At 35.5% G+C, this 26144-nt stretch overlaps 1 protein-coding gene across 1 annotated transcript in view; it reads right to left on the bottom strand.

Annotated features, from left to right (window-relative positions):
- Positions 1 to 25988, bottom strand: part of PNPT1 (polyribonucleotide nucleotidyltransferase 1) — a 49621-nt gene extending 23633 nt beyond the window's left edge. Inside the window, exons 1-14 of the mRNA XM_057743587.1 lie at positions 25816 to 25988; positions 21352 to 21412; positions 20656 to 20730; positions 19875 to 19980; positions 18591 to 18640; positions 17532 to 17595; positions 17384 to 17431; positions 16329 to 16442; positions 8738 to 8924; positions 8154 to 8205; positions 7720 to 7777; positions 5883 to 5979; positions 5324 to 5426; positions 1050 to 1120 (exon numbers count right to left, since the gene is read on the bottom strand). Coding sequence (XP_057599570.1) covers positions 1050 to 1120; positions 5324 to 5426; positions 5883 to 5979; positions 7720 to 7777; positions 8154 to 8205; positions 8738 to 8924; positions 16329 to 16442; positions 17384 to 17431; positions 17532 to 17595; positions 18591 to 18640; positions 19875 to 19980; positions 20656 to 20730; positions 21352 to 21412; positions 25816 to 25976 — 1247 coding nt within the window. The 5' untranslated portion in view covers positions 25977 to 25988. The remainder of the gene's footprint in view (positions 1 to 1049; positions 1121 to 5323; positions 5427 to 5882; positions 5980 to 7719; positions 7778 to 8153; positions 8206 to 8737; positions 8925 to 16328; positions 16443 to 17383; positions 17432 to 17531; positions 17596 to 18590; positions 18641 to 19874; positions 19981 to 20655; positions 20731 to 21351; positions 21413 to 25815) is intronic.
- Positions 25989 to 26144: the final 156 nt, after the last annotated feature.

Below are 26144 nucleotides of genomic sequence, written 5' to 3'. Positions count from 1 at the left end.
GGAGACTAGGGATCATTAGCCCAGTACCTGCACTTTACAAAATGAGGAAACCCAAGACCAGCATGGTTGAGTGATGTGTACCCCCACACTTACAAAGGTTATAGACAGGACTAGAACATAGAGAGGTACGCTGGCCAAACCCAGTGCACACTCTTATGAAGCTGTGTTGCCTCCTAGAAGAAAAGGAGTCAAAGTGAAGATGGGTAGGGCAACCAAGTTTTGGCCTAGTTGGGAACTTAAAATACGAAATTTGAAGAGCTCCCCCACCACAAAGAATTATGGTTATGATGAACATTCAAGTCTTATACATACAGCTGCATTTTTGTTTTTATTAGGTACATGAAAAACAATTAGTGAGGCTATCCTGCAGATACTGGGGATTATCCTCATCAGCTGGGCAGTAAGAAGAGGGAGGCAGAGTCCTTTGGTCTTCTGAGACCCTTAATAAAGGAAAGGGAAACAACTGCTTTAGGCACTGAGGAAGATCTGTGGCTGTGAGTTCCAGAACTCTGATGTAGAAATGCTGGTGAGGACTGTAATATAGATTCTCATCATCTAAAATTGATCAACATGGTTTTACTGCTGACTTTTTAGGAATAGAGGAGGAGAACCAAGTTTTGTTTTTGTTTTTTTCACAAATTCAAATGTGTCTTGGGATTAGATAAGGTTTTTTCTGTCTTTTTTTGTTTTTTAACACCTTCCAGATTCTTTTGGGGAACTGAAATTCTTATTACTGACTTGCTCTATTGTTTATAATATTGATAGAAAATCATATCCATTCAAGATTACCCAAGAAATCTGTCCAGAGGAATGGTTTTAGAGATAAAGAATTAACTAAATGTACCCATATTATAAAGAATTAAATGCTTTACCAAAATTTGTTCTAATAAATGAGTTAGGAGACAAATATAGCCCAAAAAACTATTGAAATCATTATTATGCAAACAGAAAAATGAAGTATAAAGATACAGGTTTTAAGAAATAATAATGAATAATAATATGCCACATGAATTATACACTATAACATCATAACCAAAAAAATAACTTACTTTATAGCTGTTATAATTTGGTCTGACTTAATACTGGATTCTAATGAATCAAATGTAACAGTACAAAGCACCTGAAAAAGAAGCAACAAAATTCCTCAGGCTTTAAATTACTAACAACAAAGATGAAATCTAAAAACATTTGAAGAACCCACTTAGCTTTTAAAGAAATGAGATAAGTACATTCTATTCAAAACTTGTCAAGGTACAGAAAACATTTATTCATTCCATAAACATTAGAAATTATATTATTTGCACATTATAAATATTATGTGTAAACCTCAATAATCCAGAAGTCTAATATCACTAAGACTACATATGTAAAGCACTAGGGAGTGCTTGGGGAGTAGGAGAGGAAGAGGAATATTTTAAAACCTGAGCATAAAGGAATCCTCAATAAAGGTTCAGCCAATAAAACTGCCTGCTTAAAACTGGGAAGAAAAAAAAAAACTCTAAAAAGACTGGAGGGACATAACATAATCCAAAGACTCTACAATGTATCATTCACAACATCCAGCATACAACCTACAAAAAAACAAACAAAAACCAAACAAACAGGAAATAGGGCCCATTCTCAAGAGAAAAGACCATGACTAGAGACGGCCCCTGAGCTGAATCAGATGTTGGATTAACAGACAGGTGTTTTCAAGAGCTATTATAATTGTATTCAAGGACATACAAAAGAACCAATAGAAATTCTAGAACTGAAAAATATATCATAAGGAAAGAAGATGGCAAGGGTCAGTGAACATGAAGATGGATTAGAAGAAATTGCCCACTCTACAGAACAAAAGGGGGGTGGGGGGGGAGAAAGCCTCCAGGACCTGTGGGACAATATCAAAAAAACTAAACATAGGTACTTGGAATCACAGAATGAGAGAAAAGAGAGAATGAGATAGAAAAAAATATATGAAATTAGAGCTGAAATTTCTCGTTTGATGAAAGATACAAATTTACAAGTTTAAAACTCAAGAAACTCTTAGGATAAATAAAAGAAAACCACACTTTTCATAGTCATACCACTGAAAGCTAAAGACATAGAAACTCTTGAAAGCACCCAGATGAAAAACAATAACATACCGGGAACAATGATTTGAATGCGCCCTGACTTCTCATCAGAAAAAAAAAAAAAAATACAAAAAACAGTAAACCATTTCTTTAAGTGCTAAAAAAATTTTTTTAAAATTAAAAAAAAAATTTTAAAAAATAACCATCAACCCAGAATCTATATTCTGGCAAAAAGATTCTTTGTAATAAGATAATGACATTTTTAGATAAATGAAAAATAAGAATTTGTGATCAGAAGAGCCATAGGACAATATTAAAGGAAGTCTTGTCAGATTGAAGGGAAATAATACTAAATGGAAACTTGGATCTTCAGGAAGAAATAAAAATCATCAGAAATGGCAAATATGTGGATCATATAAAAGACTATCTTTTCCCTTTAAGTACATAATTGTTTAAAATAGAAGTTATAATGTTGCCATGTGGAGTTACAACACATGTAGATGTAACTCAAGACAACTACAGCATAAAGGATGGAAGGAGGGGCAAACAGACCTAAGTGGTTGCAAATTTTACCCATTTTGTGTGAAGTGAAAAAAATAAACTGTAAAAATACTGTGAGAAATTAAGGATGTATACTGTATTCTCTATAGTAATCAGTGTAAAATAGCACAGAGGTACAGCTAAAAAGCAACAAATTAAAATGGAGATCTAAAAAATATTCAATTAATCCAAAAAGAAGGCAGAAAGAATAGAAAAACAAAAAACAGAGGGGCTAAATGAAAACATAATAAAATGAGAGACTAAATTCAGTCAATAATTAAATTGAACATTAATGGACTAAACATTCCAGTTAAAAGGCAGAGACTGTCAGAATGGCTAACAAAAATATACAAAATATCTTAATAGTTATTTTTTAACTTTATTAAAAGGCATAAAAGAAAACCCAAATCAAAGGAGAGATAAGACTATATTTACTGTAAAGACTGATTGAAATTGTAAAAATATCATTTTTTACTCATTCCATAAATTCAATGCAAAACCAATCTAAATCATATCGATAGAAAGATTTTTTTTCAGAACTTGATACACTAAAATATAAATGAAAGAACAAATGTACCAGAATAGCTAAGACAATTTTGGGGGGAGAGAGAAGGAAGAATAAAAACGGAGGATTTGCCCCTCAGATTTTAAAATATATCCCAAAACTATAATAATTAATACAGTTTGACACAGCCCCCAGAACAATGGAAGAGAGTATAGTTCAAAAATGTATGTATTTATAAACTTTGAATATAAGGTAACATTACAAATCAATGGGAAAAATGAATATTTATTTAAAAATTATCATTTATTTATTTATTGGCTGCGTTGGGTCTTCGTTACTGTGCACAGGCTTTCTCTAGTTGTGGTGAGTGGGGGCTACTCTTCATTGTGGTGCACAGGCTTCTCATTGTGGTGGCTTCTCCTACTGCAGAGCACGGGCTCTAGGTGTTTGGGCTTCAGCAGTTGTGGCACGTGGGCTCAGTAGTTGTGGCTCACGGGCTCTAGAGCACAGGCTCAGTAGTTGTGGCACAAGGGCTTAGTTGCTCTGTGGCATGTGGGGTCTTACCAGCCCAGGGATCGAACCTGTGTCTCCCTGCAGATTTTTAACCACTGCCCCACTACGGAAGCCCAAAATGAATTTTTAGTAAACAGTGTTGTAAAACTGGCTTACTCTGGAGGGTTCCACCTCATACCATGTATAGGAATAAACTCCAAGATAGATTAATAGTCTAAATGTAATAGCTAAAAATATAAAGTTAACAGAAAAAGTAGGTGCATAACTTTGTGACTTTGGGATAAGGAAGGAGTTCTTTAAGAAGACTTCAAAACTAAAGATTTCAGGTTCACTTTAGACATATATAGGCACACCTTATTTTACTGCACTTCACTTTATTGTGTTTAACTTTTTATTTGCAGATAAGGCCTTTTTAACAAATTGAATGTCTGTGGCAACTCTGTGTCAAGCAAGCAGGTATATCAGTACCATTTTTCCAACAGCATTTGCTCATTTTGTGTCTTTGTGTCAAATTGTGGTAATTCTTGCAATTTTCAAAACATCCACCAGCAAAAAGATATGACTTGCCGAAGGCTCAGATGGTTAGCATCTCTTAGCAATAAAGTATTTTTAAATTAAGGTTTGTACATTGGTTTTTTTTTTTGACATAATGCTATCACCCAGTTAACAGACTACAGTATAGTATAAAACGTGAGTTTTATATGCACTGGGAAACCAAAACATTTGTGTGATTTGCTTTATGATGACATTTACTTCACTGCGGTGGTTTGGAACTGAACTTGTAGTATCTCCGAGGTATGCCTATAGCAGGCTACCGTAAGCAAAGTTAAAAGGTATATGGCAAAGAGGGAGATGATACAAATTATGGTTACTGAAAAGGACTGATATTTAAAACGCATAAGAACTCACTGAAAAATAGCAGGAAAAACAAAGTAAACCATATTAAAAAAAGGAAAAAAAATTGGTCAAAGGACATGAGCAGATAATTCACAAAAGAGCAGACCTTAACTTTGCTCAACTCTAGGGACATTATCTATGTGAAGAGTGCCCTGGAGGTATGTAGCCCCCCAGGGTATGGTTTATACAGTTATCATGCTGACTGGCTATCATATAGAGATGTTCATTCCTCATCAGGAAACAAATGAAAGCAATGACATCCCACTTTGTATCCATTAGATGGGCAAAATTAGTGATTAACATAATTAAGAAAAGCATAATACCATATGTGAAACAATGCATTTACATATATGTTAAATATAAGAGAACAGGTGCCTATGTAGAGGAAAAGAATAGGACTGAGGTTCAGGCTAAATGGAGAAAACAAGTGAAGGCCTGGAATAGACCAACAATGACAATATGTCATAAACTGAGGAGTATGAGTGACTTAATTTTGTGCACCTAAGATTAAAAGAAAAATGAAATAAAAATACCAGATAATTCTAGAAAATGCAAATTAATTTGCAGTGACAAAAGCAGATCAGTAGTTGCCTGAGGAAAGGGAGGGGAGCAGGGAGAAGAGACTATAGAAAGGCATGAGGAAACTCTTGGGAACATGTTCATTATCTTGACTGTTAAACATTTAAAAAAAATCAGATATTACTCTAAATAGATAATAAATGCCATATGCTAAAAACCTACATAATGTACTTCTATTAAAACTAATTAAGCAATCCTCTTTTGGCAAATAATTGTAGCTTTTTACATATATTACCTGTGTTTGTCCCCTTTGAAATAATGATGATCCATGAAGAATTTTAAACATATCTACCTCACAATTTATATTCCTAAGTGAAGTCAAATCCCGACCATCGCACCTACAGTAATAAAGGAAATAATTTTGTAAAGCAGTATTGGAAGTCATAAAACTCACGAGGTATATCTTGATCCCTACCAGGAAGTTCTCAACTTGAATGGCATATCATAATCACCTGTAGAACTTAAAAAAAGAAAATGGATACCTGGGCCCTATCCTAAGTCCCACAATTAGAATCTCAAGGGTTGTGACCCATACACTTATACTGTTAAAAGCTCTGCAGGTAATTCTGACATGCAGTCATGGCTGTGAAGCAGTGCTCTACATGAGGCCCACAGAGAGTCGAACACATCTACACAATCCACACACTCTTCAACAGGTATCCATTTATAAAATAAACATTATATAGTTCTTTCCTGTTATCTGAAAAAAAGTTTCTTGCTTTGAGCAAGTGCCACTTTTGAGGAAACCTGCAGAGAGCACATGCTTCAATTCCATCAAAAAAGGATATGTTTACCTTTTATATTCATTCAAAATAATACTTCTAAAAACATCCTTTGCAGCAATATTGAAGGATTCTATTATTTCATAGGAATCAACCTCTGGAAATTTTTCTGTAGAAGAAAGAGAAACCAAAACAAAGATTTTCTCTTTTTGGAAGATAAGATTTCTCTTAAGTTCACACTACCAAATCAATTAACTATGGGAGTAAGCCAAGGGAGTTGACTCTGAACATTTAGTCCTCAAAGTAGATAAATTAAATGTTTTTAAGCAGGAGAGACACAGGTATTATACTCAAGTGCACTGTTAATGGAAACTTAGTTTACTTTCTACTAGAATAGTGCTTTGAAGTCAGCTCTCTATTGCATTATGTTACCTGACAAATCAAGCCAACCATATTATGAGAAGGTTTAACTGATACTTTTAAGAGTAGTCTCCTTCACTGTTTTGCCTTAGGAACTTTCATCTTGGTCCACAAATAGAGGAATAATTTTTTTTTATATATTACAAATCCCTACCAACTAGTTTTTAGTTAACATTGATCAAATTCTTTCATAATCCATGTAACTTTACATGTCTTTAAATGCATTTAATCTGTATAGCAATTTATGAGATAAATTATATTACTATTATCCCCATTCTACAGAAGAAAAAACAGGCCTAAAGAGGAGGAGTAAATTGCCTGATATCACCCAGGTAGTAACTGACAGCTGTGACCTGAATATAGATCTGTTTGTCTATGCTTATGCTTTTAAATGTTAAGCTGTTTTATCTTACCAACTGATTTATGCCAAGTTTTAAGCACGTTCTCTTAAGCATTTGGTTTATTAAATATAACTTTAAAGTAACCAGAACGTAAGAAATGGCCACTGAAAGAGAGATATATTAAGAATTGTGTCTTTGTCGGGCAAGAATAATTTTAAATATTATATTTTAATGTGAACTTTTATGCTTTAACTGGGTTGCACTTGGAGAGGAAAATAATTAGTAACAAAACATTTAAAATATTATCCTATGAACCCAGAGACATGAAGGTCTTCTATTAGGTATTAATACAAACAAAATCACTTTCTTTTAGGTAAGGCAACAGGCGTTATACAGTTTCTAATTCTTAATAGGATGAAATACAGTGAGAAAAGACCAAACTTTTTCAATGGCAATTATAGGTAATGGCCTTAATATCAATGCTAGCAGCAGAATTTTTGTCTTAACATAAGATTTTGTCTTAACATAAGACACTCGGGTGAGAGGAAATTTGTCTATTAGCAGAAAAATTAGCAAGAACTGTATGTCATGCCTGCTACACATTCAGTTTGTGAATGATATTAAACAATAAAATTCTTGGTTTAATAATTTAGAGAGCAAGATCCTCTAAAATCTAAATTTTACAAATTCTACATGTTAATAAAAACATCAGTTAACACTTACTGAACACTTGCTATGTGCCAGGCACAGATGAAAATGACTTATTCACTCAATCCCCACAAATCATGTATTATTAATATTGCAATTTTACAAATTAAGAACTCAAGAATTTTAAAGAATATCTTTTAGGTTTTCATATGACAGGACACAAGATACCCATTTTGAAGTACAAGACTTTGATTCAGAAAAGATGAGGAATACCTCACATTCAGCATTTTTATTGGTGCCCACTCTGTGTCAGATGCAGTTCTTACCCATTCATAGAAGTCAACTTAACCATAATATCAGGATGTATTATTATCTCAAGTTTACTAAAGATAAAACTAAGGAGTAATGAGAACAACTGATTTGTTCAAGGTCTCACAACTATAATTTTAAAATCCATTATTTTCTTTAAACATTTTTTTAAACTAAAAAAAAAAATTTACCTTTTAGTTGTTCCTCTGTATCTAATCTTATCTTGTTAACAGCTTCATCTCTGGAAATCTAAAAGTCGAGGCTCAGTTATTATATATATATGGCAACATTTAACATTTCTCTTTTTTAAATTACTATACAATTAACACATTGTAATAGTGATCAGATTTCTCTGATGATAATATTCTTTAAAAGATTGGAACTGGTTATTAATCTGTAGGAAACATTACCTGTTTAATTCATTTAAATATATTTCCACACTTCGCTAAAACTTTTATTAATCGACAAAAGGAGAATGGAGAAGCAAACAGCTAGGATTTTATTTAGCTTTCTGTTTAGAGATTCTTCATAAAAATAGGACAAATATTCGTAAACAAAATTGTATAAGCTATGACAAAGAAGAATTCCCACAACAATTATATAAACAAAATTCAGGTATACCTACTTTATCATGTTCATGATCTGTAAAAACTGCATAGAGTTTTTCCATGGCGAGTCTATTTTAAGCATAAAATAAATGTCAGCATAATATTTGGAAACACTACGCAGTGACTATTTTAACAAAACTGAAATATTTAATAAACTAAAATATTTAACATTTCATAAAGCGTTAAAAATATGTATTTACTGCTCTGTAACACTGCTAATCTGTACGGAGTGCTTATGTGCAGGCGCTGTTATAAGGACTGGGCATATAGTGCTGGTTGTATTTTTTTTCGAGAACGTCAACAGTTTCCTTAGATATTCAAATATCTTATGCTTTATACTCTTTTTTCCTTGACAGAGAGATATGATTATCTGAATCTTGACCAATAAACTCACTCTCCCTATTCCTTTGAGATTCAAACTTAGGCCCTTGAAGAGGGATGTGGGTTTATCCTTTTTAAAGCATTAGACTGGTACTGATGGCAATGACTCTTAAAATAGAAGGGTGCTATTTAAGAAGTAATGCTTCCATGAGAAGTTTTTTCTGAGAGGAAATTAAATCTGGTGACACTTTCATATTTTCTTTTGTACAGATATTCTTACTTATGAGCGTGTTTCACAATCTCTGGTGAAGGGACAAATAACTTCTGAGGTGTCCTCTTGGCAACACCAATTTCTTTTACCAACTGCTGGATGCCCTGAATTATTTGTTGTGTATATTTTACTCCCACTTTGATAGCATGGCAAAAGTCCTGCTGTAAAATATTCTCTGCAGAGGCTTCCAACATGACTAAAAGACAAAAGGAAAAAAAAAAAAAAAAAAAAAAGACAGCCATTGAACCTTTCACCAATATAGCATTTTCAAATACCATGACATGACATAAATACTACAGATGAATCCTGTTTATTAATTCACCTTTTTGATTTCTTTCTTCAGAATCAACGTAATTCCAAAATATAAACAGTAGTAAATGAATAAAGATACCTTGGTATTTGAAGTTAGGTTTATATTCTTCATAAATTTAATGAGGGATTTTTCATAAAAAATGAAACAGAAAAGAAACTATGCACACAATTTTTTTTTAAAAGATTTTCTTGATGTGGACCATTTTTAAAGTCTTTATTGAATTTGTTGCAATATTGCTTCTGTTTTATGTTATGGTTTTTTTGGCCACAAAGCATGTGGGATCTTAACACCCTGACCAGGGATTGAACCTGCATCCCGTACACTGGAAGGCAAAGTCTTAACTACTGGATGCCAGGGAAGTCCCTGCACACAATTTTTTATAACAGCTTTATAAAATTCAAATACCATAAAATTCCATCTTTTAATGTGTACAGTTGCATCTATTTTTAAAATGTATTTAAAATGAAAATTTAAAATATCAGCACAGTAAGTGTCCAATAAATGTTTCCTGTTTAACAATTATTTGATATGACCTCCCACTTAATTTGGTAATTGTCACATTGTCTAATTCTTGCACAGGTGGGGAAATCTTTGCAGTGATACTGTAAGTAAGCTAACTAGAGAACCCTAGCTACTACCATAAAAAAGTTGTTTTTATAGTTTTGTAACAGTAAAACTCCTGTGTAAGGCAGGGAAGCTCCAAAGTAAGGCTTTTAGCATGGTATCTAGGTATAATCTACTATTCAGCTTTGGCTTCAGTTTCTACAGGGCTGAACAGACTCCTGCCAACTTGTGTGCCATTTCTGGCATTTCTCAACTTGTCCAAAGTAGAAGATCATGTAATGCAGTTACCATCATAACTAATACATTCAACCACATCATGTTGTCATTAAGATTTATAATTGCCTAAAAAGTCACTTCTAAAGGCGTCTAGACATAATTGAGAATGGAAAAAAATCTACTTATGTTGGAATTCCATCAGTCAATTGAAGCAGACCTGTGAAACTACAACAAAAGATCTAACATTTGTGTCATTGGTGTCCTGGAAAAAGAGGAGAAAGATGGCAGGGCTAAAAAGTACTAAGGGAAAAATAGCGAGAAACTCCCCAAATTTAATGGAGACATAAACCTGCATACTAAAGAAGCTGAATAAACCATACATTGGATAATCCAAAGAAAGATAATCACAATTAAATTTCTGATAGCCAAAAACAAAGAAAAAATCTTGAAACCAGCCAGAGAAAAACAATACCTTACCCATATGGGAAAAGCAATTCAAACAACAGCAGATTTATCATCAGAAACCATGGAGGCCAGAAGGAACAGACATTAATATTTTTCAGGTGCTGAAAGAAAAGAGCTGTCAACCCAGAATCCTATACCCAGTAAAAATATTTAGGAATGAAGGAGAACTCAAGACTCTTAGATGAAAGAGAATGAAGAAAATTTGTCACCTTAAAATGGCTAAAGGAAGTTCTCTAAACAGAAAAGAGACAATAAAGGAAGAAACCTTGTTAAGCAAACCATGTTAAGAACATGCTAAGCAGAAATATGGGTAAATACAATACACTTTCCTTCTCTGGAATTTTCTAAACTGTTTGATGGCTGAAGCAAAAGCAAAAATTGTAACAGTTCCCTGTTGTGGTTCTAAATGTAGAGAAATATTAAAGTAATACACATGTGGGAGGGTGAAGGGGGGTGAGGTTTCGATTCTTCACTTGAGGCATGAAGAAGCTTCCTCTGATACCATATGGAGATGGTTATATCCTTCTTCTTATTTGTATTCACATGACATCTCTCACTTTCACAGAGTTAAATTGGAGATTTAAAAACATGCCTTTAATGCATATAAATTATACCTGAGTAAACTGATTTAAAAAAGAGAATATGAAGAGAATATGGTAAAGAAAATGAATATCACAAACTTTGTTTTCACCAAGTAAACTTCAAAGCAATTCATTTTTTTTTGTAATTTTTTTTTTTTGGTTGTATTGGGTCTTCATTGCTGTGTGCAGGCTTTCTCTAGTTCCATCAAGTGGGGGCTACCCTTCATTGTGGTGCGCGGGCTTCTCATTGTGGTGGCGTCTCTTGTTACGGAGCATGGGCATAGGTGCACGGACTTCAGCTGCAGCATGCAGGCTCAGCAGTTGTGGCATGTGGGCCCTAGAGCGCAGGCTTAGTTGCTCCGTGGCATGTGGGATCTTCCCGGACCAGGGATCAAACCCATGTCCTCTGCATTGGCAGGCAGATTCTTAACCACTGTACCAACAAGGGAAGTCCCAGCAATTCTTCTTTTTTTTTTTTTTTTAATTTTATTTTTTTGGGGGTACACCAGGTTCAATCATCTGTTTTTATACACATATCCCTGTATCAGCAATTCATTTTTAAAAGTGCTTTATAAGAAAATTCCTTATTGTTTTGAGTCTGTAGACCTGTGCTGCCCCATATAGCTATTTGCTTTTACATAAGTTAAGATTATATAAAAATAAAAATTTAGTTCCTTAGTCACTAGCCACATTTTAAGTACTCAGTAATCACATGTTCAGATATAAAACATTTCCTTCATTGCAGAGAGTTCTACCGGACAGCACTGCCATAGAGGCTAAAACTTTAAACAAAAAAGCTTGTCAAAATGATTGCTCTAAAAAAAAAAAAAAAAAGATTGCTCTGAACTTAACTATTTTCAATAGTTGAAGATAAGGGAATTTTGAGATTAGTTGAAGCTATGAATTCTAGATACAATTTTTTTTCTTAAAATTTGTTACTGGTGTACTTTTTTCCTAAATTATATCCTAGTATACACAGAAAGATTCGTGATATTAAATGTACCAGTTGTAAACAAGCATCTAAATGGCACTGTGCAGAATAATGACTGCTGAAGTAACCTAGCAGTTGACAGCGCACAGAAATTATTCTTGCCCTAAGCAGAAATAGAGACAAAGACACAGAGAACAAACATATGGATACCAAGGGGGGTAGGGGGTGTGTGTGGGGGATGAACTGGAAGATTGGGATAGACATATATACACTAGTATGTATAAAACAGATAACTAATGAGAACCTACTGTTTAACACAGGGAACTCTACTTAATGCTCCGTGGTGACCTAAATGGGAAGGAAATCCAAAATAGAGGGGATATATGTATACGTGTAGCTGATTTACTTCTATGTAGAGCAGAAACTAACAAAACATTGTAAAGCAACTATACGCCAATAAAAATTAATTACAAAAATAGAAAAGTAGATCAATGGAACAGAATAGAGAACCCAGAGGTAAACCCACACACACATGGGCACCTGATCTTTGACAAAGCAGGCAAGAATATACAATGGAAAAAAGACAGCCTCTTCAGTAAGTGGTGCTGGGAAAACTGGACAGCTACATGTAAAAGAATGAAATTAGAACACTTCCTAACACCATACACAAAAATAAACTCAAAATGGATTAAAGACCTAAATATAAGGCCAGACACTATAAAACTCCTAGAGGAAAACATAGGCAGAACACTGTATGACATACATCAAAGCAAGACCCTTTTTGACCCACCTCCTAGAATAATGGAAATAAAATCAAGAATAAACAAATGGGACCTAATGAGACTTTTTTTTTTCCTAATGAAACTTAAAAGCTTTTGTACAGTGAAAGAAACCATAAACAAGACAAAAAGACAACCCTCAGAATGGGAGAAAATACTTGCCAACGAAGCAGCGGACAAAGGATTAATCTCCAAAATATACAAGCAGCTCATGCAGCTTCATACCAAAAAAGCAAATAACCCAATCCACAAATGGGCAGAAGACCTAAAAAGACATTTCTCCAAAGAAGACATGCAGATGGCTAACAAACACATGAAAAGATGCTCAACATCACTAATCATTAGAGAAATGCAAGTCAAAGCCACAGTGAGGTATCACCTGACACTGGTCAGAATGGCCATCATCAAAACATCTAGAAACAATTAATGTTGGAAAGGGTGTGGAGAAAAAGGAACTCTCCTGCACTGTTGGTGGGAATGTAAGCTGGTATAGCCGCTATGGGAAACAGTTTGGAGGTTCCTTAAAAAACTACAAATAGAACTACCATATGATCCAGTAATCCCACTACTGGGCATATACCCAGAGAAAACCATAATGCAAAAAGAAACATGTACCATAATGTTCATTGCAGCACTATTTACAATAGCCAGGACGTGGAAGCAACCTAAATGCCCGTCAACAGATGAATGGATACAGAAGATGTGGCACATATATACAATGGAATATTACTCAGCCATAAAAAGGAATGAAACTGAACTATATGTAATGAGGTGGATAGACCTAGAGACTGTCATACAGAGTGAAGTAAGCCAGAAAGAGAAAAACAAATACCATATGCTAACTTATATATATGGAATCTGAAGAAATGGTACTGATGAACCCAGTGACAGGGCAAGAGTGGAGATGCAGATGTAGAGAACGGACCTGAGGACACGGGGCTGGGGTGGGGGGCGAAGGGGAAGCTGGATGAAGTGAGAGAGTAGCATAGACATAGATACACTACCAAATGTAAAACAAATAGCTAGTGGGAAGTTGCTGTATAACAAAGGGAGATCAACTCAATGATGGATGATGCTTTAGAGGGCCAGGAGAGGGAGGGTGGGAGGGAGTCACGGGAGGGAGGGGATATGGGGATATTTGTATAAATACAGCTGATTCACTTTGGTGTACCTCAAAAACTGGTACAAGTGTGTAAAGCAATTATATTCCAATAGAGAGCTTAAAAAAATTAATTAAAAAAAAAGAAATTGTTCTTGCCCTATAAGGTCAAAGTTTAAAGATTCAGATTACTAAATATTTTAATAATGAAGCAGTAGCAATTACTTTTTCATATTTTTGTATCCCAGAAGTTCCATGATGGTGGTATTTGACTTGGACCCAATATTAAGTTTAACATATGAACATGGGGTCAAATGTATATTTGGTGTACCTTGACAAAAGCACAGAGAATTGGCTGAATATCTTCATGAAAATAGTGATGCATAAGTCATAAGTGGATGCTGGTAATTTCTGAAACCAGTCTCCTTACTGGGGAGTAAGAAGGCACACACTTTTTTACTATTCCTAACTTTTTACTCCTTATAGGTTGGTTCTGAATCACTTTCAGCCTCCTTATAATTACTCAGGACTACCCTGTGATGGTTTAAGCAGTTTCTGGTCTCACTCCTCCATCTAGAGAGGAACAGGTGAGAACAGCCAGCTGGAAGACTGCCTATTGGGTTTCTGTGGCATGCCACAGATACAGTAAAGCGCCTTAGTTCATTCCTCCAATATCTATTTAAAATTAGAGGGGTTCAAATTCTAAGGCAGATACAGGGTATATGACCATTTAGAAACAAGCTATTTTGTGTCTTAATGGTAATAGCAGGTATTAACCATTTGCTTACTAGGTACTATGCTGCATACTTTACAAACCTTGAATTAATCATAATGGCCCTGTAAAGTAGTCAAATCGATTTACTAATTGAAGGTAAAAGAACATTGTAACTTTCAGCAAAAAATTCAGATTTTGACCAAGTGAACTTCAAATAGTAAACCAATACTCTGCCCAAAGCCCTTTCTGAGATACTCAAATATGATATAGGGGTCATTCATTATTCAGAACCTCCCCAAATCTGTGGAATCCTCTCTATATTGTGATCCCACTTTCTGGAGGTAGAATCTAAAATCTATTTCCTTGCCTCCCTTGTAGTCAGTGATGCAAATGTGTCACACTTTTGTCCAATAAGATGTAAGTGGAAACTGCTATGTGGGGGCTTCTCGGAAAGCTCTTTAAAAGGGAGGGTGACTTACTCAGAGAGCACACACCTTTTTACTATTCCCCTTTTTCTTTTTTCTTCTTCTTGCCTGCAAGTCAGATAAGTTGGCTAGAGCTCTGATAGCCAGTTCATAAGCATGAAGATGTAGGCCATACCCTGAGGATAGCAGAGTAGAAGCTAGAAAGAATCTATATTTCTTAAGACATTACAGAGCTGCTGTAACTGTCCTGGATTTATTACCTCTGAATTTTTGTCACTTGAGAGAAAAATTAAGTTCCCATCTTGTTTAAGCCTTATTATTTAGTTTAACCACACAATCCCTAACTAACATGTAGATAATACACAATTCCTGTTTCATGTGTTTGTCTATCATATAGTACCTAATTCTAACTCATTACTAACACTGCAAAAGAAGAAGTTGGAAATGAGGTGTTCCCCACATTAACTGTACAAAAAAGCACTAAAAGTTTAATAGTTTACATTTCATCAAAATGTTCCCACATCAGGACTTCCTAGGTGGCACAGTGGTTAAGAATCCACCTGCCAATGCAGGGAACACGGGTTCGAGCCCTGCTCTCGGAGGATTCCATGTGCCGCGGAGCAACTATGCCCATGTGCCACAACTGTTGAGCCCATGTGCCACAACTATTGCAGCCCAAGCACCTGGAGCCCATGCTCCACAGCAAGAGAAGCCACTACAATGAGGAGCCCGCACACCACAATGAAGAGCAGCCCCTGCTCTCAGCAACTAGAGAAAGCCCGCGTCTAGCAACAAAGACCCAAAATAGCCAATAAATAAAATAAATTTATTAAAAAAAAAATGTTCCCGCATCAGAAGATCCCATGTCAAAAAGTTCCAGACATCAAATGTCACAAAGTAGAATAAACTGCTAAGAGACCTTAATTAATTTGTCCATGGTTAACTGTGGCAGATGCTGGGTTTCAAACCCAGATCATTCTCTCTGTTGAAGCCCATCCTCCTTTAACAGAACCAGCTCCTGATTTTCATTCATGCAGTTATGACATTTTAGTTAGAAGGAGTGAAGGTGACCCACAGTCAGTGCATTTTTTCTACTTTATTACTAGTTTTCCACCTACTGGAAATATGATACCTCTTTCTTAGAGGACAACAAACAGACTTAGAATAACTACATTAGCTAAATTAACATATTTAAATAAATAAAACAATTAATTTACTACCAGATTTAGAACTTCAAATTTTAGACTAGCTTATCAGTCTAAAAATAATTACTATAATTATCTTCATAAAGATTTTTGTATATTTCAATCAGAGTTGTATAACAGTCTATAATTTTAGGTATTATTTGATATGAAGCAAGAGCACTACCAAAATAGAGCAGCAATAAAACAAAACAAAAATCTTTATGGCTAATTAACAAAACACACATACAAAAAAGAGTTTAAATACACTTTTAAGAAGCCAGAACTTGTAAGTAAAATCCAGAACAAATCTACCACTTAAACTACTTACCAATCTGACTTTTAGGTGCTCCTGTAACCACTAAATTTAAAGTACTGGAAGACATTTCTTTTCGTGTTGGGTTAACAACACATTCTCCATCAATCATTCCTATTCGTACTGCTCCTAAAATATATTAAAATATTGGCAATTGTTTAACAAAAACTCAGTTTTCAAGACAGTCCAGTGATGGCTTCAATGCATACTCAGTTCAATTGTGACCACAATAAAATCCATATCTCTATCATGGTATTTAAGACCCACAGATTATACTACCTCACCCTACCTTCTGGCCTCACTGGACCACTCAGTTGCGCAAATACACCATTTCTTCTACATCTCTGTGATTATGCTCATGCTCTTCTGGTCTAGAATGTACTTTCTCTAAGGCAAGTGCTTACCATTTGGCCCTACTAAGGTTCAGCTTAAATGTCAGTAACTCTGAGAAGCCCTCCTTGACAATTTGACCTCACAAGACTAAACCCTCCCTTCTTTATCATTTTCTTAGCACTCTGACTACACCTTTATTTTATAAGTATCAATAATTATTTGTCTGTTTCACTTACACTGAAACCAAGAACTGTCTCATTCATCTTTGTACCGCTGGTGCCTAGTCTGCCTTAGTTCCTTCCATGCTTAGTTCAGTATCTGGCATTTAGGACACTCAATAATTATTTACTCAATGAATCATGTGTATATTGCATGATTATAATTTATAAGAGCTGTAAGTTGCAAACATGTTTGTATTATCTTGAAAGACTATGTACTCTGATAATTTCTCAGTCCAAAAAAAGAAAAGTCCTCAAACAAAAGAGGCAACTAAGAAGTCAAAGTATCTAAGAACATAAAATAATCTCTAACACCATAGCATATTGCTATAGGAAACAAAACCCAAAGCAAAGAGAAAAATGTCTTAAAATGCTAATAGGACTCTTCTTAGAATGTCATCTAATTCAATTCCCTAAGAAATAATAAATCAGAGGCAATAAATCTGTGCCCTTGCTATAGCATGCTCACTCCTCTATTTCCCGAAAAAATATGTTTCTTATTTTCAAATCCTAACTTACCAATAGGTCCATTCCAAGGAATATCTGATAATGAGAGGGCTACAGAAGCTTTAAAAAAGGAAAAAAATAAGAGCTGAAGTAAAAATATTTCACTGCTTAAAAACAAAAAATCAAGAATAATAATTTTAATATTTATTTTTATACTTACCACCATTAATTGCTAGGACATCAGGTTCATTAATACCATCTACTGCTAACAGATTACAAAGGATCTGGTGCAAGGGAAAAAATTCAAAGCACTTAAAAAAAATCTACTTGATTTGGGAGGATTATCATTTCGATTAACATCTTGGCCTAAAATATAGGAGCACTATATGGTTAAAAGTAGGGGCTTTGTAGTCAAACCCCTTAATTCTGGTTATCATTTAAGTACGTGCCTGACCATAGACAAATTACTTAAATTAAGTCTCAGAAGTTTCCTCATCTTTAAAAGGAAAAATAATAGCATCTTCCTAAAAAATTCTTAGAAAAAGTATAGGAAATATTGTGTGTAAAGCATTTATAATACTGAGCATGTTGAAAGTATTCAGTAAATATTAGTTATGTTAATAAATGTTACATAAAAATATTGTTGTCTTCTGTTTGTTAAGCATAGACAAATAAATTACACTGTAATAATATGCCTATGTCATATACTTAGGAAAATAACTTCTTGAGGCAGTGACATCTTTGCAAAGGGATATTTGCAAGGCATATTTTTCTCAAATACATAAAAGTTTTTTAAAGTATATGAGTCATTATTCTGAAAGTAATATTCAGAAAGTATTAAAATATAACATAGTAGAGGTTTAGAGGACCCAGTGATAAAAATAGGTAATAAATATTAGTTGTGTTGACTGTCTTAGTCTATTACTAACATGATCTTCAAGGCCCAGCCTGTCCCCACCCACCTCAATCACTGTAACCTCTTTTCAAATGTACCAATTTCTTTCCTGCTTCAGGGCTTTTGTGTTTCCCATTCCATCTTCCTCCACTCCTACATTTTTGGCTAATTCCTACTGATAATTCAGCTCAAACTGACATCAAATAAACGTCAGCTTTTAAAAATTACTGTTTTTAAAAAAAACTTAATGTAAAATGCAGCAGGATCACCAAAAATTCTTATTTTGTAATGTTTATAATGTTCAGCCCAGGAAGTATTACATAGAGATCCATCAAGTCATTTTTTGATTGACCTGGAAACAAATAAACCTAAAACAGAACCTACCTGTGTATCATAAAAGTAGCCAGGTGGAAAGAGAGGTCTAATTGAACGATCTGACAACAGAAAGAAAAGAAAAGACATGAAATAGGGACAGAAGTTGCTTCACAGTTCAAAACTTTCCTCCCATTAACCACCAAGCTAAAAAATAATATAACTAGCCATTCAATAAAACAAAACAATAACAACAAAAACAAAACCCTTGGACTAATTTCTGAGAGGGACACAGATAAATGTTAATATACACATGCCCTAAAGACAAAAAAATAGCAGGGCAGGAGCACCCAAGTGTAAAACTGGGGAGCAACTTTTCATTCTGGTTCCATAGGCATCAGAATTCATTGCTTATTTGTTATTTATTTACATAAGCAGAGGAAAGAGACTTAAGACCAACAGCACACCAAAAGAAAATCCTTCCTTGGTATTCTGTGTCTGATGAATGCATATAAACATACACAAAGTAGAAATTTTGGGTAGAAGCACTATAATCTACAAATGATACCACGATATTTAAGGATGTCAAAGATTTGAAAGATTATAAAACATTTCAGTAGTTGATGAATATAACGCTTTCAGGAATTACTATGCTGAACACAAAAATGAAAAATAGGATAGGTTCAACGGAGTAGAGGCATGGGTCACAGAATTTATATAATTAATAGAAATTCATTCATTTGGTCAACAAATATTTATTGAATGCCTGTTTTGTGCTGGGCAGTATGCCAGGTGTAGGGGATTCAGTATTAAACAAAGAAAAAGTTTTTTCTCTCATGGACCCCACATCTGAGTGAAGGGATACAGAAGGTAAATAATTTTAGGCACTGTTACTGTAACGAAAGAAAATTTCTAAAAAAATGGTACCGATGAACCCAGTGACAGGGCAAGAATAAAGATGCAGATGCAGAGAATGGACTAGAGGACATGGGGCTGGGGGGCGCGAAGGGGAAGCTGGGATGAAGTGAGAGGGTAGCATAGACATAGATACACTACCAACTGTAAAACAGATAGCTAGTGGGAAGTTGCTGTATAACAAAAGGAGATCAACTCGATGATGGGTGATGCCTCAGAGGGCCAACACAGAGAGGGTGGGAGGGAGTTGCGGGAGGGAGGGGATATGGGGATATATGAAAAATAAAATAAAATATGGTGATTATAGTTAATAAAAAAATTTAAAAAATTAAAAAAATTTTGAATGAAAAAAAAAGAGATACTGTAGAGCACAGATGGAAGAGAAGAGATACTAACACAGGCATATCAGAGAGGGTTAATGCCTCTATTTTAGTATCTTACCTATTACTCGACTTGTAAGAATTTCTTTATCAGAAGATCCAATCTCTCTTCTAAGATAGTTTGTGGGAATTCTACCTGCTGCAGCAGCCTTCTGTCTATAGTCAACCTGAAGTAGCAATGAAAAAAATGTAGTTCATTTGACTGCTTTTTTGTAGTAGCAAACTATTCCCCAAGAATTATTATATAGATACGATTCTCCTGAGGTTGCCAACAGCACAGTCCAGACTAAGTTTACTTTTAGTGTTTTGTATTTCTTAGGGAAAGGAGAGCTGTAGAAGTGTTTCAGCAAACTGATTTTTAAAAAGCCTTCCATTTATCAGTCAGATGACTGTGTAGCCCCCACAGTAGCTTATCCTGGTCAAGTTCAACGTTGCCTTTTTTGTATCAACTCTCTCAGATATAACTGCATTCCCCTTTTCATAATAAAAGAAGCCATAGAATACTAATGAGCTCTTTACTCGTCACCAAACATATACTTGCAGACTCACACTAAAGGGGAACCTATGAAAGCAATTAATCATTGCTTATTAAACAAAGTACTCATGTACTTCCACTGTTTTTGTCAACAAACCTGGACCTTCTAAGGTACACTTACCACTAATATGAGAATTGGTTATGAGGCACTCAGTTTAAATTCTTTTAATGACTCAATATCCAGCAATTAAGGAAAATCTTTTATTGTGCAAAGTTTACACTTTGTACTCACTAGACACTGGACAAAAATATTATAAATTCTATATTTATGCTATATTACAGTTCAGAAAAATCAGCAAATACTTACCACCAAAGGCATGAACTGGGAAGGTGAAGGTTTTGTTTTACTGACCGCTGTGACCATCACTGCAGTGTCACCTGACTTAAACAACAACAACACTGGTAAAATTCTTTTAAAATCAGATATTAACATACAAGCAATGAATGACTAAATCCTCCCTCAGTTAAACCCAAAGAAAGTGAACTGTTATTCCATGACACAATGCCTATGAAAATAATTGTTCCCAGGTAGTCCACTTTTAATCCCTTCTGCATGATCATGATCTGTATTAGAACAGTCACTAAGTTTTTCAAAAGCAACAGAACTAAAAGGGAATAGGCTCACTGATAGCTTAAGTCACATCCAATCATATTTTCTATATTAGGAAATTTAGGAAATTTTAGGAAGTTTAGGCTACATATAAAGAAAAATTTCCAAAGTATTACTATTGAAGAAACCTGTAAAATTACTTTCTCTAGAAAAGCATTACAGAATCTAACAGAATAAAACAGAACCCCAAGTTTGGAAGAGATCTTAAAGGTCATTTAATATACCTAGTCCTCTGACTCCCTGGGTGTCTGGAATGGTTCTGACATTAGAAATGATCTGAATTAATTTCCAGTAACTAAATTCTAAGAAGTTACTTGATGCTGTAAAAACAATTCAGTACCGGTCTCCATGACCATCTTTAAGACTAAAAATTTAACAACTTGGACTTTTTACCTGTACTACAGCAGAGCCATCTGCAAATCTGGCCAGTTTTCCAGAGGATATTTCTAATTTTCTGTTTAAAATAAAAATTCAGTACAAAAGGACTTAGGTCATCAGTACAACTCCCAGCTTAGTATAAAGCAATCAAAGATTCTAACAGAAGAACTAAAGGTTACCAACCCCCATAGGCCCCGAACCAGCAAAAAACAAACTAAAAAGGGACAGTTCACTATCATTATTGAAGATACAAGGTGAATCTAAGAGGTGCTTTAGGAAAAATATAGAAACCAAGGCACAGGAGTAATCTGAATGACAAAGTATTTCTGGGGTGCAGAAGCTGTCCTCTTTTTTTTTTAAATGAATTTTTATTGGTGTATAGTTGCTTTACAATGTTGTATTAGTTTCTGCTCTCCAGCAAAGTGAATCAGCTATACGTATACATATATCCCCAGAAGCTGACTTCTTAAATGTTAATTCCCACTTACTACGTAGCCTTTTAACACACAAACTGGATCATTCTCTCAAATTCTTTAAAATTTCCCGCATTGCTTTCAAAATATAAACTCCAAAACTGCCTACAGACACCCTTATGTTCTATAACGGTGCCAAGATAAGTCAAGGGGGAAAAGAAATAGTCTTTTCAAGCAATGGTGCTGAGAAAATTGGATAGCCATATGCAAAAAAGTTAAAGTCAGACCCGCTCCTCATATTATAAATAAAAATTAACTCAAAATGGACTATTGACTTAAATGTAAAAGTTAAAACTATAAAACTCTAAAGAAAAAACATAGGAGTAAATCATAAACTTGGGTTAGACAACATCTTATAGATGACATCAAAAGCACAAGTAACTAAAGAAAAATAAATCTTCATCAAAATTAAAAACTTTCATATTTCAAAGAATATCATCAAGAAAGTGAAAGAAAACCTACAGAATAGGAGAAATTATTGGAAATCATATACCTGATAAGGGACTTGTATCTAGAATATGTAAAGAATTCTTACAACTCAACAATAAAAAGAAAGCCAATTTTAAAAACTGGCAAAAGATTTGAATAGATGTCTCTTCAAGGAATATCAACAAATGGCCAATAAATGAAAATATGCTCAACATCATTAGCCACTACAGAAATGCAAATCAAAACCCCAATGAGATAACTATTCACATCTACTAGGATGGTTATGTGTTGAAGATGATGTGGAGAAATTGGAAACCTCATATACTGCTGACTGAAATCTAAAATGGTGCACCTGCTTTGGGAAATAATCTGGCAATTCCTAAAAGGTTAAACACAGAAGTACCATATGACCCAGCAATTCTACTCCTATATATATACCCAAGGGAAATGAAAACATATGTTCATGCAAAAATCTGCACATGAATCTTCACAGCAGCATTATTAATAATAGCTCCCAAATGGAAACTATTGAAATGTCTGCCAACTGACAAATGAGCGTATCAAAGAAGACAGAACAGATACTCACAAGGATGAGTCAAGGGATGGACTACCCCCACCTTGGCTAAGAATAAGCCCTCCCAACTGTATCAAGAACAGGGAGAGAAGTGGAGCCAGGAAAGCACTGTTAAAAGCTTCTAAAGCTAATATACAGCCTGGGTTTGAACTGCAAGGGTCCACTTATATACAGATTTTTTTCAGTACAGTTCTTCACAATCCTCCGTTGGTTGAATCCTCAGATGCAGAACTGTCGATAGGGAGGCCTGACTATGGGACTTGGGCATCCTTGGATTTTGGTACCCACAGTGGGTCCTGGAACCAGTTCCCTGCAGATACTGAGGGATGACTATTTACAATGGGGACTGAATGAATCAATGAGAGAAAAACAAAAGAACAAACAAACCAGCTCTACAGTACCCCCAATGTTCTCAAACACATGCTTGGATTTATAGCCAAATACCAAATCCTCCTACTTTCTTTGTTCCCTTTGCTGAGTCTACGCAGTGTCTCCTTTAGGGGTCCTAGACCTCCCACCTGATAGTCCTATGGTCCTGCCTTGCCGATTGCCCTAATTTAAACTGTTTTTTCCAGGTGTGTACAATTTATAGTATGCAAAGAACTAAGTGATTACTTTCCATTATGTCTCATGATCTCAGCTGGTGTTAACTGACCTATGTAATTTTTTCCTATTAACACACTTTTAGTTGTTTTTGGTGCAAATCTGTTATTAGTTTTGTATTTCATGGTTGACTTTACCTCTTATCAACTTACTTCCCAATATTAATATCTCCAAATATTAATATGTAAAAGATTACTAACACATCAGTGGTTTCTGGAACTGGAACTGGGTTGCTATGGAACTGTATGGGAAGGAGATTTTTGAGCTTTTTAAATGTTGAACCATGTGAGTGAATACCTAATCAAAAAATACTTTTGAAAAAATAAATAATAAAAAGGATAAGATGAGCAGGGAGATCCTATTGGTGGGCAGAAGAGTGGGAGAAGGTAGCTTAGGAAAAGAGGAGTTATCTGCCCCAGGAAGCAGAACGCCAGGGAGAGAGATAGGCTTAAAGAACATTTTTAGAAACACTTGCAAATGGTATGGAATGTAACCACCTTCCTCCAACTTCCACCACGAAAAATTTGGTAATACAAAACTCACCCCACCACCACCTGCAAAACACCCACCTTTATGATTTGGCCTTGCCTTTGTTGCTGACTCACATATCACCTTTCACTCCATCCACAGTGAATTATTTGTAGCCACTTAATGTACTCTCTCACTTCTCTGCAATTGTGCTTGCCACTTTCTCTGCTTTCTCCTTGCTAATTCCTCCTTGCCTTTCAGGCTTCACCTTCAACAGCAAACTTTAGGGTGGGATAAATATCCCTCTGTGCTCCTTCAGCATACCTTTCCCACACTGATTTTCTCAACGCTGAGCCTCTGTTTATCTTACTTCCTCATCAGACTATCTCTAGTGCCTTGGAACTCAATGTCATAGATGCTCAAATAATAGCTTGTTGAAATGAAAATTAAAGTTGACCCCAAGGTTACTGTATTAAACACATTTACTACAATAGTATACAACCTTCTAGGGCACTGTAAAGAATATATATAACAAGTATAAAGTGTGTGATACACAGTAATCACCCAAAAAAGTTTGCTGCAAACAACAAACATGACAAAGAAAATAACTGACTTACCCAGCAGGTATGATATTATGAATCTCATTGTTACAACACAAGACACAGGTTTAAAAAAGAGGTTACAAAAGAGGTCCAGTTTAACTAATGAGAGATTCAAAGTAGATTATTTATGTGGAGGGCAGAGTCTAATTTTGTTGCTTTGAGTTCCTAGTGCCTAACAAATAGTAGACGTCTGTTGAATGAAATGTTCTGGGGCATTTCTTCAGAGAATGGAAAAGATATCTTTTCCCTCAAAAAATCAGAATCAAAGAATACCAGAAGTGAAAAGATCTTAGAGATCATCTAGATTAGGGGTCAACAAACTACACCCTGTTTCTTAACAGCCTTTCACCTAAGAACGTAATTTACATTTTTAGAGGGTTTGTAAACACGCATGGATAGGTGACACACAGTGGGCAGCCCACAAAACCTAAAATAATTACTATCTGGTCCCTTACAGAAAGTTTGCAGACTCGATCTAATTCAGTCTCCTCATTTGGGGGGCGCGGAGCGGAGAAGTGGTGAAGTACCTTGCTCTAAGATCATTCCGTAAGTTAGGAAGCAAGTCTTGGATCTACGACTAGGATCAAGTTTTTAAAAAGTATACGTGAAAAGTGTAGATACATAAAGTAAAGATTAGAAGTTTCATTTATTCTAAAAATGAATTCGGTAGTTTTTTTTCCTTGAGGTGATTTCAGACATGAATTCTGGCAAACAGACCCCTAAAGAAAGTATGGGTTTGAAACACAAGTTCAAAATCCACCTACTCTCACAGTACTAGCTTTTGTTCACTCTGATAAAGTTACCTAACCTTCTCTGAGCCTCTGTTGTTTTAACTATGAAATGGGAGTAACAGTATTTACATTTACTACAGCCTTAAACATAGGGTATCATAGAACCCGCGTTCAATAAACTGGTCTTGCCCTTCCCTTCCCATCCAGGGTCATACAGGCCAAGCTTTTTAGGCAATAAACTGGATTGGATGACGTAAGCATCAATTATCAACGCATTATCTTTTCACTTCACAGCCTAGGAATCCCCGAAAGCAAAGAGAATGGAAATCAGGTGGATATTCAGCTGGGGAAAAGAAGCCCGGAACAGGGCAGGAGGGAGGAACAAGTAGCAAAGGGCACGAGGCTGAGACAGCGCTAGAAGGACAGGGGTACCAACAGACTGCCTCCAAACCCAGAAAGGGAAATTTGGAACCTTGGTTTGGGGTAAACAAGGGGAAAGAGACCTGGGTTGCCGGATTCGTACTCTAGGAGATGAATATACTCGGGCTGGTCTGTCATGACGCCTTGTGAAAGGAAAAAGAAGGCACACCGTTCCTTACCTGCTGCCTAAGTCCACAGCCACAGTTCGCGACCCCGCACCACCCCATAGTGCTCGCACCTGCAACTGGGTGAGTATCCGACCCCGCCCTGTTAGACGGAGGGGACCATCGCCCAGTGGCCGGAGCCGTAGACACGAGCAGCAATGCCTGCATGCCGCCATGACACCCGACAAGCGATCAGCCCGGGCTGCGCTCTGATTGGCTTACTCAGCAGATAGTGGGCGGAGCCTGATGCAGTTTCGTTTCCGCGGTGCCGGGGAGAAAGCTGGGGAAGCGGATACCTTGGCCGCTTTCTACGAAGCCTAGAGAGGGTCAAACCTATCTGAACG

The sequence above is a fragment of the Hippopotamus amphibius genome, chromosome 7 (genome assembly GCF_030028045.1).
Source record: "Hippopotamus amphibius kiboko isolate mHipAmp2 chromosome 7, mHipAmp2.hap2, whole genome shotgun sequence".
Classification (NCBI taxonomy): domain Eukaryota; kingdom Metazoa; phylum Chordata; class Mammalia; order Artiodactyla; family Hippopotamidae; genus Hippopotamus; species Hippopotamus amphibius.
Note: the sequence above shows the minus strand (reverse complement) of the source record. Positions and strands in the feature narration are given on the sequence as shown.